The 16,069-nt window shown below is 42.2% G+C and overlaps 1 protein-coding gene across 4 annotated transcripts in view; it reads left to right on the forward strand.

Annotated features, from left to right (window-relative positions):
• Positions 1-8,622, forward strand: part of tln1 (talin 1) — a 287,368-nt gene extending 278,746 nt beyond the window's left edge. For 3 of the 4 annotated variants that reach the window (XM_038790731.1, XM_038790732.1, XM_038790729.1), the window contains 5 exons: positions 1,051-1,176; positions 1,637-1,699; positions 2,184-2,366; positions 4,736-4,864; positions 6,994-8,622. In XM_038790731.1, the coding sequence (XP_038646659.1) occupies positions 1,051-1,176; positions 1,637-1,699; positions 2,184-2,366; positions 4,736-4,864; positions 6,994-7,125 (633 nt within the window). In that variant the 3' untranslated portion in view covers positions 7,126-8,622. The remainder of the gene's footprint in view (positions 1-1,050; positions 1,177-1,636; positions 1,700-2,183; positions 2,367-4,735; positions 4,865-6,993) is intronic. The other variant, XM_038790733.1, reaches the window with a different exon arrangement.
• Positions 8,623-16,069: the final 7,447 nt, after the last annotated feature.

Consider the following 16,069-nt stretch of genomic DNA (forward strand, 5'->3'; position numbering starts at 1 on the left):
AGCAGAATCCTATCCTTGTCCATGCATGAGTGTTTTCAGCAACGATCAATCAATAGTGATTGGCAGTTTCCCTTTTTCTTAGCTCCAGTGAAACTGAAGCCTATTACAGTATTGGCCTGATTGAAATAAAGTAATTCAACAGAGATGAGTTTGGATTCAGAATCTTCCCAATTTCTGACTCCATGTCACATTATCATAATGACAGAGTAAATAGGGAAGCTGGACTGTTATTGTACCAGACCTGTAACCACTACTTCACCCTTGGTATTGCATAGCTCAGCATATTCTCTCCATATATAACCTACATTTGGGAGGGGTAAAACCTGTAACTGTACTGTTGGGTGTTTTTTCACAGTTTAAATGTAAACAAAATTCTACAAATCCATCATTGCACTTTACTGAACTTCTATTGATTCCATTAAAATATGCATGCCCGTAGTTCTTCTGACCTTGATATTACAGAAGCTTTTTAGTTTAATTTGGATGAATTCAGATGTAAATTTTCTGACCTGAGCATAACTCTAGATACATTTTCTATATAGTGGAGGAATTTGTTTAGCAGTAATTACAGTATCACTATTTTGTGATTAGAAATATTCACAATGCAAATATTGTTACAAGCGACTGTCTGATATGTTTGCTATATTAAGTTGTTAGCTAAAACTCAACTATACATCAAACATATTTGTACAGTTTCTTGACTTTACAGCATCCTAAGTGATATATTAAAATATAGAATATCTGTATAATTCATTTTTTAATTGGGTAATGCATCTAATATGTTTTGCTGAATGTGGTGCAAAGTATCTCCCTCACTTTCATTTGCACGTTGTCCAAAATTCTACCACTTATTTGTCATAACCTTATTAAAATTCTCAATTATCCAAAATTCTACCACTTATTTGTCATAACCTTATTAAAATTCTCCAATTATCCTTAAATTCGTACTAATTTTGCTGATTTTGCAATATACTGCTCATTAACATATTACCCTTTCAATAGGATTTTCATTCGAATTTAATTTTTTTCTACTTTTTTTTGACCCAACAGCAAGCAGATGAAAGCCTTAACTTTGAAGAACAGATCCTGGAGGCAGCCAAGTCAATCGCTGCAGCAACCAGTGCCCTTGTGAAAGCTGCTTCTGCTGCTCAGAGAGAACTTGTGGCTCAAGGCAAGGTAAGCAGTAACTCGGTGTCAATAATTTCACAAATTCTCCGATATGCATTGGTGCCCACTTTCAAATTAATTTGACAATGCCTATGAATAATCAAAAATATGTATTGCCACGTGAATGAAGGCAAGATTTTGTCCACATCATTTTTTTAAAGCATTCTACATGCAAATATTCTCAGTATTACACGAAGACCAAGTGTAATTTCATATCCGTATTGTCTTGTGTAAGACTGAGTTTTATTTCAGCACTTGCTATTGGGACCAGCCCACCTCAGGATTTGTTTTCAGTTCAATACATGACTATTGTACCAAGACTAATTACCAATCTTACTTTCTATTCTTCCCACTCTATTTAAAAAAGGCTATTAGTTTTTACCTAGTTTACTCCTAAATGTGTTCACCTGACTAAATTGCTGAATTGTAGGATGGTGATTCTTGACTCTGTACTTCTTTTTCACCATAGGTTGGAGCTGTACCAGCAAATGCAGCGGATGATGGCCAGTGGTCCCAAGGCCTCATTTCAGCAGTGAGTATAATGTTAGAATATGTCTTCTCCCACGCCCCAAAAATAGGAACTTGGGGGCGGCCAGCGGAGCAGTGGTTAGCGCTGGGACTGCGGAGCTGCGGACCCGGGTGTGAATCCCAGCCTTGGGTCACTGTCCGTGTGGAGTTTGCACATTCTCCCCCACAACACAAAAATGTGCAGGTTAGGTGGATTGGCCAGGCTAAATTGCCCCTTAATTGGAAAAAAATAATTGGGTACTCTAAATTTGGGAAAAAAATATAGGAACTTGAAGGTCTGACTATATGATTTTATGGAACTGCAAGGAAACATTCAAACAATATTAATGTTGTTGGAGGTAGTTTTTTCACATTTAAAATGGTTATTTGATTTAAATCAAATGATCCGAATTATGATAAACAGAGGATTATTTCTGTTTGTTCTCAAACTAGCAATTTTGATGTTTTTGCTTTGGACTGCAAGCTGAATAAAATACTTGTCTTTACAGGCTCGAATGGTTGCTGCTGCTACAAGTAGTTTGTGTGAAGCAGCCAATGCTGCAGTTCAGGGTCACGCCAGTGAGGAGAAACTGATCTCTTCAGCCAAACAGGTGGCAGCATCCACAGCTCAACTGTTAGTGGCCTGTAAGGTGAAAGCGGATCAGGATTCGGAAGCTATGAGGAGACTCCAGGTATGTAATATGTATACAGTGCGAATTAAATTGCATCTTTTGATTTTTAAATAGGTCAATTTTTTGGCACTTTAGAAGCCGCCACACCTGCCATGGTTAATGGAGCACACAAATACAAACTAAATTCCGTGTATTGCAGATTACCAGTACTTTAACCTCTAGTGGGAGATTCTAAACATTCTATTAGAAACTCTTAGGTCTTTAATGTTTGTTTTCAGTAAATGTTCTTTAGGAATAGTCTGATTTAAAGTTCTGAAGCCATGCTGCCTTGTACAGCAAGGCTCCCCATCACCCCATGACTCAGTAAGTAATACACCATGTGCTGTGGTACTAAATTGTTCAGACCAGGGAGGGTCCCAGTCTGGTCTGTGTTGTGTTAGTGAATCTAATATGAAAGGTAGAAGAAAGTACTGGAATTAGCCTCATTGTCTCTGGGCGGTGACTAATATTTCCTGAGCTTCCTGCTTCTGATTAATGACTTCTCAGTTTGTTGACTCACCCATTTGTTAGAGTGACCTGTTGGCAGCCACTATCCAGATTAATGCACGGTAAATGGTCACTCGAATGGAGGGCACTCAGGACAATGGGACTGGGTGGTAACTGCAACAAGGTGTAAGAGTATGTTATTGCTTTCGGCTACGACCACTACCATCTAGAAGGATGAGCAGCAGATACCTGGTAACCCCACTTGGAGGTTCCCCTCCAAGTCACTCACCACCCCGACTTGGAAATATATTGCCGGTCCTTCAGTGTCGCCGGGGCAAAATGCTGGATTTCCTCCCTAACAGCATTCTGGATGTTCCTACAGTGATTCAAGAAGACAGCTCATTACCACTTTCTGAGGGAAACTAGGAATGGACAATAAATGTTGGCCCAACCAGCGACTCCCACATCACAGATATGTACAGTGCAGAAAAGGCCCTTCGGCCATCCAATTTGCACCGCCACATGAAAGGCACATGATCTGCCAATCCGAATCCCATTTGCCAGCACTTGGATCATAAGACTGCCAAGTGCTCATCCAGGTACTCTTTAAAGGATGTGAGGCAACCCGCCTCTACCTCCTTCCCAGGCAGTGCGTTCGAGAGTGTCACCACCCTCTGGGTAAAAAAGTTTGACCTCAATACACCCTGAACCTTCCGCCCCTCATCTTGATCTTGTGTTCCCTCACAACTGACCCTTCAACTAAGAGGAACAGCTGTTCCCTATCTATCCTGTCCATGTCCCTCCTGTCCATGTCCCTCTAGTACACCTTTATCTGGTTGCCCCTCAGTCTTCTCTGCTCCAGCGCAAACAACCCAAGCCTATCCAACCTCTCTTCATAATGTAAATGTTCCATTCCTGGCAACATCCTGATGAAACACCTCCGCACCCACTCCAGTGCAATCACATCCTTCCTGGCAACCAGAACTGCGCACACAACTCCAGCTGTGGCTTCACCAATGTTCTGTATAACTTCAACATGACTTCCTTGCTTTTGTAATCTATGCCACGATCGATAAGGGCAATTGTACCATGTGCCTTTTTCACCAGCCTATTAACCTGCCCTTATTTCTTAAGAGATCCATTTACAAACATGCCACGGTTTCTTTGTTGCTCAGGACTTCCCAGTGTGGTGCCATTCATTGAATATTTCCTTGTCAAATTGCTCTTTCCCGTAAATGATTTTTTTTTAAAGTTGGCGCCTGTTGCAAGGCAGGAAGGTAGAGAAGTTCAGAGTATCTCAAACTGCAAGCGATTTCAAATTCTAATGTTTCACATGAGGCTGTCAAGGACTGGAAACTTTCAGCTCTTCAAATCCTAAATCTTGTTTAGTTTTGGAGAATTTCTCACTGGCTACTGCACATTTACCACAAGGCCTGTGAAGTAACAGGTTTACTGTGACAATACACACACTCATCCTGAACTTTGGAGGAAAAGCAGCAAAAATCCTGAAATTGTACTTGAAGCTGGATGAGCGGAAGAACCTGCAAAAGTTACATCTCCTTTTGTCATCTAATGCAATGTCTTTGTGGGTTGATTCGCCTGTAATACTATCACAATACCCCTTTTATCAATTCACTTACATAAGAATCCGTGCAATTTAACCTTCCTTTTCTGTAATAATGCTTAATTTGGCATTTAATTTTTCAAACCTGATCATTTCTAGAATAATTGAGGAGACCACAGGTGATCTTTTATAACATTACATTCCCAGTGGTTTTATTGCAGATGTTTATTTCAAGCTATTGCATTTAGTATTTAGGAAAAAGGCTTTTTTGTGGAACTCCAGTAGGTGGAAGTTGTTTCAATGATTCCCCAGCGTATAGACAAGCTCTAGTGCTAGCATTTTCATTTTGAACCATTACTTAAACTGTACTTTTTTGTAGACTGCAGGAAATGCTGTGAAAAGAGCATCGGACAACCTCGTAAAGGCTGCACAGAAGGCTGCAGCATTCAATGATCAAGAAGAGGAGAATGTTGTTGTCAAGAGTAAGATGGTTGGAGGCATTGCGCAGGTAAGTCAATGGATTGAGTGGGGTGTGGCAGTAAATTATGTTACTGGACCAGTAAAATCCAACGGTCACTCATTTAAATTCCATCATGAGAGTTTGAAAGAACAAATTGGCCATTAAGCTGTCGGCCTGTCGTAAAACCGCAACTGGTTCAACAATGTCCTTAAGGAAAGGAAATCTGTGCCAGAATTCTCTGGCCGTTGGGATCCATGGGTCTCCTGGCGGCATGGGATGGCTTCAATGAGAAATTGCATTGATGAGCAGTGGGAAGAGAGAATCCCACCACCAGCGAAAAGTACACTGAAAATAGAAGCAGAAGGACGCCATTCGGCCCTCTGAGCCTGCTCTGCCATTCATTATGATCATGGCTGATCATCAAATTCTTTACCATAATCCTGCCTTTCCCCCCATATCCTTTGATCCCATTAGCCCCAAAAGCTGAATCTAATTCCCTTTTGAAATTGCACACCGTTTTGGCCTCAACTACTTTCTGTGGTAGAGGATTCCACAGATTCAACACTCTCTGGGTGAAAAAATTTCTCCTCACCCCAGTCCTAAAAGATTTATCCCCTTATCCTCAAACTATGACCCCTAGTTCTGGACACCCCCATCATCGGAACATTCTTTCTGAATCTACCTGTCTAATTCTGTTAGACTGTTGTTAGTTTCTATGACATCCCCTCTCATTCTTCTAAACTCCAATGAATATAATCCGAACCGACTTAGTCTCTCCTCATATGACAGTCCCGCCATCCCAGGAATCAGCCTGGCAAACTTGAGCTGCACTCCGTCCCTAGCAAGAACATCCTTCCTCAGATAAGGACACCAAAACTGCACACCATATTCCAGGTGTGGCCTCACCAATGCCCAATACAATTGCAGTAATTTCTATTCCTATACTCAAATTCTCTTGCTATGTAGGCCAACATATCATTTGCCTTCTTTACTGTCTGCCGTACCTACTCAATTACTTTCAGTGACTGATATGCGTGGACACCAAGGTCTCGCTGAGTATCCACCTCTCTTCAAATATCCATTCAAATAATAATCTACCTTCCTATTTTTGCTACACAAGCGGATAACCTCGCATTTATCCACGTTATATTGCATCTGTCATGCACGTGCCCACTCACTCAGCCTGTCCAAATACCACTGAAACATCTCTGCATTCACCTCACACTCACCCTCCCACCCAACTTTGTATCATCTGCAAATTTGGAGATAATACATTTAGTTCCCGCATCCAAATAATTAATATATAATGTGAACAGTTGGGGTCCTAGCACAGATCCCTGCGTTACCCCATTAGTCACTGCCTACTGCTTTTATCCATCTCAAGCCACTACCTGTCATCCCACACACTTTAACTTTACAAATTCTCTCACTGCCGAGGACCCAGGTTCGATCGTGGGCCGGTCACTGGCCATCTGGAGTTTGCACATTCTTCACGCGCCTGCGTGGGTCGCACCTCCACAACCCAAAGATGTGCAGGGTAGGTGGATTGGCTACACTAAATTGCCCCTTATTTGGAAAAATATAATTTTGTACTCCAAAAAAATTTTCAATTACTTTACATAATAATCTGCTATGTGAGACCCTGTCAAAAACCTTCTGAAAGTCTAAATAAATCACATCCACCGGTTCTCCCTGGTCAACACTACTTGTTACAGCTTCAAAGAATTCTAGTAGATTTGTCAAGCATGATTTTCCTTTCGTAAATCCATGCTGACTTTGTCAGATTATACCACTGTTTTCCGAATGCTGGGCTATGAAATACTTGATAATGGACTCCAGCAACGTTCCTACCACAGACGTTAGGCTCACTGGTCTATAGCACCTCTGAAAAACATGCAGCTGGGTGACCAGAGAATCCTGGCCTGGTCTCATTTCCCAATGAGTCCCACATATGACTAGTGTTGCACCAACATTTTTGACTGACTCAACTGCCCACTGAAGTGACATAGCTAAATCTATTTTGTGTCACCACATTAAAAGCAAGATGGATGGTAAATACCAACCTTGCCAGTGACACCCACATTCTGAGTGAGTAATTAAAAATTGCATCTGTGTAGGAAGTTCTATGACCAGTTTTAGTTACCTTAAGGAATTATACCTGCTCCTTTCTTTAACAGATCATTGCAGCCCAGGAAGAAATGCTGCGAAAAGAGAGAGAACTTGAAGATGCCCGTAAGAAGCTAGCGCAAATTCGGCAGCAACAGTACAAATTCCTTCCTTCAGAACTTTGTGACAAAGAGGAAAATTAACTGCAACCTACTTAAAAAAGCAAACAGCTGGTCTTGGCCAGGCATCTAGTTTAGCAAATAACTAAAGATCTGATGCAGATCGATGAATGTTTGGCCAGATTTACTTTTTAAGTGTTCATGCAATAGTTTATTTTGTAATTTTGCAATCTGTATGGTTACGGTGCAATAGGCAATCCACTTGCTATGTTTTTCTGCATCCTATAAATCATCGTTCTGCACATGTTCAATCATGTTTAACATGTTATATTTGCTCTTAAGTACAGAACGGAGTGATTAATGTCTGCATGTGCGTATGCACTGGTATGAGAAACGAAATGTACGGTTGCAGTATTGATACAAATTTGCTGTAAAGCCTATGTATGATATATTTTTTAAGTTTATGGCGTGAAAAGGCATATTTGATTATTCCAAAGATGTTGCGCAAGAACTGTGCGTCGCAATAGTGAATGGTGTGAAGCCCATGTGAACCCGGATGTAATAAATGGGGCAACCTAAACAATATGTCACATTCATGATTTCTAAACTCCAGAGTGACTAAACGATACATATCATAATTCCATAATGGAAAAATACTCCCTATTATAGTAGTGTTGCCTTAAATCAGGTCAGAAATGCTGTGTTATGGGGGAAATTAATGTTGCTCTCTATCTTTCTATTTTTTAACCAGATGTACATGAATAAGACCGTATTTCAGCCAGGTGCCTTACAATCAGACGGTGCTTGTTTAATCTGCTTTTGACCTTTAAAATTGCTGTGTTTCCAGTAAAGATTGGAATATCTTTTTATGAAAGAGAGTTCCAAGTTCAGAGTGTGGTGTGCTCCACAAATTTATTTTGTTTTGAAGATATTGTAAGGTGTTGCCTAAACGGAATTAATGCCAAACAGTAACATTTAACAACCAGAACACGGAACTGCAAGCTCAGTGCGGCATGTTTAACAGTTTTAACAAAAAAAAGTACATGCTTATGCATTTAATTACTTTCACTCAACTAGCTTTGGGTTCTTGGTCTCCTCTTGCGTAAACCTTCACAACCTCTTGTTTTGGCACAACACATTTAAATGCTTGTATTTGTAATTTAAATAAGTGAACTTCTTAATTGCAATAACATAGACCGATAAATGCACTTAACAGTTGTGCACACCTTTCCTGTCAAGAAATTTGTTTTTGTAATTAAGTTTACATGTTGCATTAATGGGAATTTTAGGCAATTGTGTGTAATGTTTCTATCAAATACTATTATTTGTTACTGGAAACACACATTAGATATCTCTTCAAATGCAGAGTCTATTCCTGTTTTGCAGAACTGCCTCATGTTCACATTTATCTTGCAAATATACCTTGTTACTTACTCTCCATTGCCTTTAAATATCACTTTATTTTGATACAATATGCTTCTAATAACATTTGATGAATACCAACTTTCCAAGACAATTTGGATGGCTACTTATGTTTTTATTTTACAATTTATCTGGTTAATAAAGTTGGTTTTCACTATGCCTTGTACTTTGTGCAATTTCAACTTTCCATTTTAATAATAATCTTTATTGTCACAAGTAGGCATACATTAACACTGCAATGAAGTTACTGAAAATCCCCTAGTCGCCACACTCCAGAGCCTGTTGGGGTACACTAAGGGAGAATTCAGAATATCCAAATTACCTAACAAGCACGTCTTTCGGGACTTGTGGGAGGAAACCGGAGCACCCGGAGGAAACCCACGCAGACACGAGGAGAGTGTGCAGACTCCGCACAGTGACCCAAGCCGGAATCAAACCTGGGACACTGGCCATAAGACATAGGAGCAGAATTAGGCCACACGGCCCATCGAGTCAGCTCCACCATTCAATCATGGCTGGTATTTTCTCATTCCCATTCTCCTGCCTTCTCCCCATAACCTCTGATCCCCTTATTAATCAAGAACCTATATATCTGTCTTAAAGACACTCAGTGATTTGGCCACAGCCTTCTGCGGCAAAGAGTTCCACAGATTCACTACCCTCTGGCTGAAGAAATTCCTCCTCGTCTCTGTTTTAAAGGATCGTCTCTTTAGTTTGAGATGGTTTCCTCTGGTTTTAGTTTTTCCTACAAGTGGAAACATCCTCTCCAAGTCCACTCTATCCAGGCTTCGCAGTATCCTGTAAGTTTCAATAAGATCCCACCTCATCCTACTAAACTCCAACGAGTACAGACCCAGAGTCCTCAACCGTTACTCATATGACAAGTTCTTCATTCCAGGGATCATTCTTGTGAACCTCTTCTGGACCATTTCCAAGGCCAGCACATGCTTCCATAGATACGGGGCCCAAAACCGCTCCCAATACTCCAAATGGGGTCTGACTAGAGCCTTATACAGCCTCAGAGGTACACCCCTGGTCTTGTATTCTAGCCTTCGTGACATGAATGCTAATATTGCATTTGCCTTCTTAACTGCCAACTGAACCTGCACATTAACCTTAAGAGAATCGTGAACAAGGACTCCCAAGTCCCTTTGTGCTTCTAATTTCCTAAGCATTTCCCATTTAGAAAATAAATGGCCCTGTGAAACAACAGTGCTAACCACTGTACTACCATTTTCCTTTGAGTGAATCCCCTAGGTACACAGTACTAGGTACATTATAGTGCTAGAGTCTATTTATATATAAAATCAAGGTACCTACTGTAATTGTAAAATGGATTTCCTTCCATTGAAGTATGCTTGTAATTTATTGCATTTGAAATATATTGTACGACAACAGATTCCTCTTGGTCTACATTAGATAGAACATATAGATCTTAATGGAAGATATTCATGTGCACAGTTTTAATTTCAATGTCATAAGTCAAGGTCAAACCCTAGTCATCTCATTGACATTTACTATAACTCTGCCTTGCCTATCCATCTTGGTATGTTATACCATACACCCTGAATTTTTATAGCAAGGCCCACTTATTAAACATCTTCTAAAAGTTAATATGCGCAAGCAATGTAAAGCTGTCAGCCTTTGGCCACGAGCTATCCCGGGGTGGGGAGGGGCATGAGCGTGAGATTTCTGCTCCCAGGGTCGTTGATCCTGTGGAATGCCTGATGTTTCCCAATTAATTGCCTGATCGGCACTTGCTGCAAGGGCCTTCCTGAAAGTAGGTGACGCTCCCATTGTCTATGTTAAATACAAAAGTAGGTTTCTGTTCTTGTACCCCCTGTGCCAATTAATCTGTGTTGTCTTTCATTCTTCCTTCTAAAATATCACTTCATACTCATTCATTTCACTAGCTGTGTATAATCACTTTCTTAAATTTACAGATCCATGTCATCTGCAAATTTTCAGATCGTCTCCCTGTAATGTTTCGTAAATTACAATCTCCACATTCCTGAGGAATCCCATTAACTAGAAGTTCAGCTGGTCCAACCATAGAAATGTGGCTACTAGAACTGTGCAAATACTGGGTATGCTGCAATGGAATGCTTTACCTATTGATTACCAAAAGGTCCGTCACCAGCTATAAAAGACAAGTCAAAAGAATGATGGCATTCACTCTTGTGCATGGGTGCAGCTGCAAAAATACCAAAATCTTGATGCCACCCAGGGCAAAAGTACTTCATCCATTAGCCAGTTTCAAACCTGAAAGATCACATCCACTATTTCTGTCTGATCTTGCTTTTGGATTTTAATAGATTGATATTAAGAAATTTATTGTCCAGGCACCCTGTGCTAGGAGTTTAAAAAGGCCATATCCCACCTTTTCAACTCTGGTTTTTAAGATGTTAATTTTGATTTTTTTTCCACATCGATTGCAAACATAGAAAATACTAATTGAAATACCATTTTGGTGAAGCCTTTTCTCACAGCAGGTCCACTGTGCAGTTTGCTTTTCACGTTTCGCTTCTATGCAGATTAATAGTTCTGCAAGAGACTTTGAAGCTAAATGTGGTTATGATCGTCGGCTTCTGTAACTTAGTCACAGTAAATGTGCAGGTAATTTGCCATAAATGGTCAAGAATTGTACAGTGCAATATTATGCACACAGATTAATGATACAGATTCCTAACTCCCACTGCTTGGCATTCGATCTGACCTGGGCTTTGACTCAAGGTTTTGCGTCAGGCTGAGGTAAACAGATGATGCAAATCTCCTGGTATCTTTTGAGGAGAATATTTCCACTATGTGCTCTCGTTTAATAAATAAACTTTCTCCTCTCCTTAAAGCCTTGATTTGTACGTAGACCTTGTGTCAGTTAGTTGCTTTGAGGGGAGTGAAGGTAATAGCTGAGCTGAATTTCCCCAGAGTTCTCACTTTCCAACCAAAATCACTCCAAGCAATTAAGAACAAAAAAAAACTTGATTGTCCCATCAAAAACCTACGGATACAGAGACAAATGTCTCCCTGCAACCACCAAACTGAATTAACACAGATTGGAACTCAAACCTGGGATTATCTTAGTCTGCATAGTTAATTTCAAGACCTGACAATAGATGAGTAATTGAGAGGCCGCACTGGTCTATCATTTAACAGCATACCTTGTATTGGAGAAGCTATAATAGGTCACACTCCTGAGGGGAGCGGAGTTGCATTCCTGAAGATTGCTGATCCTTTAAGTTTGTTAAACTTCCAAAATCATAATACTGCAGGCAGGTACATTGACAGCACAGGGATATATTTGTATCTTAGTTTTGTAACATCAGTGAGCTGCAGACCTGGTGGAGACATTCGTAAAATCTAACCGTGCAGCACAAGGTCGTTTGATCAATCATTCTTATACCAAATTGTTTTAATTAGTCACACTCCCTGATTTTCTTTTTTCCCATAGTCTTGTGACATTAACCTTCAAATATTTATCCAATTTCCAGAGTGCTCTCTTTCTTTAAGCCTCTTCTGAAAATTGTTTTAGGCTGGTTCACTTTTTCTAAGAGTCATAGAAATTGCAAGATGGAAAGGATTCATTCATCAATCCATCACATCTGTGCCAGTGCTAGCTCTTCAATTGACACTAGCGAAACCATTTTCTTGTGCCTTTTTTCCTCTTCAAATGCTTATCCAATCCTTATGCTCTGTTTCTATACTTTAAGAATCCTAATATTGAGTCTACATAACTAGGGTATAATAGTGGTAGCAACAGCTCAGTGATAGCACTGAAAGTTGCGAGTTCAACTCCTGCACGAGGGGCTCCAGCATAACATCTAAAATGATATTTTAATTCCGTACTGAGAGTTTTGTACAGTTGGCCATATCGTCTTTGAATTAAATATTGAACAAAGGTCAAGTTTCTCTTCTCTGGTGGATTTAAATGATTGCAGAACAATAGGGACTGGTTCAGCACCGTGGGCTTGTAATGCAGAACAATGCCAGCAGCGCAGGTTCAATTCCTGTACCAACCTCCCCGAACAGGCGCTGGAATGTGACGACTAGGGGCTTTTCACAGTAACTTCAGTTGAAGCCTACTTGTGACAATAAGCGATTATTATTATTATTAGGTTTCATTTTCCAAAAGTGCACACTCAATACACTCTTTCAGAGCTATCTACTCAAGGTTGCTATTTTTACCCCTTTTAACTATTAAGAACAAAATACAGAATCTCCTACCCCGAGCAGATTAGCTGGTGGTGTTAAAAGGTAAAGTAACTAATATCCCTTGGAATATAAAAGTTGAAATACAGGGGGCTGGATTCTCCACTGTTGGGATTCTCTGTTGTGCCAGTGGCACACCCATGCCTAGGGATTTCCTGACGGCGTGGGGATGCCCACAATGGGAACCCCATTGGCTGGCTGGTGCGATGGAGAATCCCGCCACTGGCAGGACTGTGCCGCTCCAGAAAACGGGTGCGACGGGACGGAGAATTCCACCCAGGCATTTTAAGGTCGCAAAACGAAAGTTCTGGATGAATATTTGTGACCATGTACTCTGTGACACTTGAGTAAGCCATAGCCCAGTTGATAGCCTGCTGCCCAAGGTTCTGTATTCAAGTCCCACTCCAGGATGTGAGTACAAAAATCAAGGCTGAACTCCAGTGCAGTACTGAGAGAGAACTGCACTGTCGGAGACACGACTATCAGATGAGGCGTAACAATTGAGGCCCCACCTACCTCTGATTAGATATAAAAGATCTCATGTCATCATTTTGAAGAAGAGCAAGGGAGCTATCCCTGGAATTCTGGCTGATGTCCCACAAACAATACCATGAAAAATAGAATATCTGATTATCAAATTGCTGTTTCTGGGAGCTTGCTGAGAGCAAATTGGTTGCTGTAATATACAGCAATGACTACACTGCAACAAAGGTGTCTTTTGGAAATACTATGTCTACTGGTTCCCCTTTATCCGTCTACTTGTTACATCCTCAAATAACTCTAATAGTTTTGTCAAACACGATTTCCTTTTCACAAAACCATGTTGATGATGCCTGAACCATTGATTTTCTAAATGTCCTGGTACAATACCAGCCTTTTCCAATTGACCAATGTTAGGAAAGCTGGCCTTTGGTTCGCCTCTGCACCTAACTATTCTAATCCCATTTTCCAGCACTTGGCCCATAGCCTAGTATGTCTTGGGATCGCAAGTGCACATCATTTGTTTAAAAAGATATTTTATTCCAAACATACATATCAACAAAATCCACAGTCCATCAAAGCATAGTTAACAGTTTGTATAGTTTTCCCTTTCTAATCCCACCTCCACCCCCCCCCCCCCCAAAACCCCTGACGAATACCTACTCAAAGTCATGAATGGCCTCCACAACACCGCAAAACCCTCTTCTGACCCTCAACTCAAATTTAATCTTCCCCAGCCAGAGAAAATCGTATAAGTACCCCAGCCACGTCGGTACGGTGGAGTATCCAACCTCTAATTTAATAGGATCCTTGGCCGGGCAATCAGAGAGGCGAAGGCCACTACATCGCCCCGTTTCTGTCCTGCAGCTTCAGCTCCTCTGAAACCCCAAAGATCGCCATCATAGGATCCGCACTGGCCTCCACTCCACTATCCTAGATAACATTCAAAACACCACCTCCCAAAAGCTATCCAACTTCGCACAGCCCCAGAACATGTGAGCGTGATTCGCCAGCCCCTGCTACACTTCTCACACCCATCAGTCACCCCTTGAAAAAACCCACTCATCTCTGCCTGAGTCATATGTACCCTGTGCACCACCTTGAACTGAAACACGCTTATCCTCGCGCTGGACGAGGTTGAGTTCACCCGCCGCATCACCTCACTCCAAAGTCCCCAACCTATTTCGCTCCCCAACTCCTCCTCCGCTTTACCCTCACCACCTGTGCCTCGCTCTGCTCCCCCAACCACCCGTATAAATCCCAAATCTTAATCTTCTCCACCTCGTCAGTAGTTACTCCAACGTGTACTCCAGTAATTGGGGGAACGTTTGCTATTCTTTCCCTGTGAAGTCCCGCACCTGCATACACTTAAACTCACTGCCCATCGACAGCTCAAACCTCTCCCGCAACTCATTCAACCACCCCAAACATCTGAGAACATATCCTGAACCTATCCCAGACCTGCCTCCCTCCACTTCCAAAACATTCCATCCATCCCCCGGCTTAAACCTGTGGCTCCCACATAGTGGTGTCAACACCGACATTTTCTCAAACCTGAAATGCCTCCTCAACTGGTTCCATATCCTGATTGTTGACCACCGGACTCCCCGTATACACCCCCGGGGCTAACGGCAATGGGGCCTTCACCAGGGCCCTCAAACTAGACCCACAGGACTCCGCCAACCAACGCCCCACCAAAGACTCACCTTCTCCATATTCGCAGCCCAGTAATAATACATCAGGTTCGGGAGCGCCAACCCCCCCTGTCTGTGTCTGCCTCTGCAACTGAGCCCTTTTCACCCTCGCTACCTTCCCAGTCCATATAAACTCTGTGATCAGTACCTCCACCCTCCAAAGAACATAGGGAGAAAGATTGGGAGGGTCTGAAAGACAAACAGGAACCTTGGCAGCACTTTCATCTTTACCACCCGAACCCTCCCTGACAAAGTCAAGTGCAAAGTGGCCTACCTCTTGAGATCCCCCTTAAACTCCTCCACTAACACGGTCAGGTTCCACCTATGCATTGTGGTCCACTCATGTGCTACCTGAATTCCACAATACCTAAACCACTTTCTTGCCACCTTAAATGATAGTGCCCCCAAATTGCCCTCCGCCCATTCCCCGGGAACACCTCGCTCTTGCCTACATTCAGCTTAAACTTGGAGATGGCCCCAAACCTCTCCAGCAGGCCCATGATTCTGTCCATACTCCCCAGCGGGTCCAACATGAACAACAGCAGGTCGTCTGTGTACAACGACACCGGGTGCTTCCTGCACCTCCTCACAATCCCTCGTCACTTGGCCGGCCCTGAAGGGACTTCACCAAGGGCTCAATCGCAAGCGCAAATAACAATGGCAACAGCGGGCATCCCTTTTCGTTCCCGTGTAACCCGAAATACGCTGAACTTGTCTTGTTTGTAGGCACACGTCACCGAGGGCACATACAAAAGATGCACCCACACCACAAACCTCAGACTAAACCCAAACCTACCAGAATTTCAGACAGTACTTCCACTCTACCCAGTCAAAGGCCTCGCTGCCATAAATACACTAACCTCCGATGCCCCCCCCCCCCCCCCCCCCCCCCCGATGGAGTCATTACGACGTTCAACAACTTGCTGAAGAGCTGTCTACCCTTCACAAAATCTTTTTGGTCCTTGGAGGCCACCTCTGGCACATACCCCTCCAACCTACGTGCCAATGCCTTTGCTAATGCTTTCACATCCATGTTTAACAAAGAGCTGGTCCTGTAGGACCCATACTCCAGTGATCCTTCCCCTTTGGGGTCAGTGAAATAGACGCAAATTGCTCATAAAGCTCGTCCACAAAGCCATCTGACCATCTTCCCCAACTGCATTCCCCTGATACTATCAATCACCTCCCTCAGTCCCAGCGGCTCCTCCAATGCCTGCCTCTTCCCC

Source organism: Scyliorhinus canicula, chromosome 3 (genome assembly GCF_902713615.1).
Source record: "Scyliorhinus canicula chromosome 3, sScyCan1.1, whole genome shotgun sequence".
Lineage (NCBI taxonomy): Eukaryota > Metazoa > Chordata > Chondrichthyes > Carcharhiniformes > Scyliorhinidae > Scyliorhinus > Scyliorhinus canicula.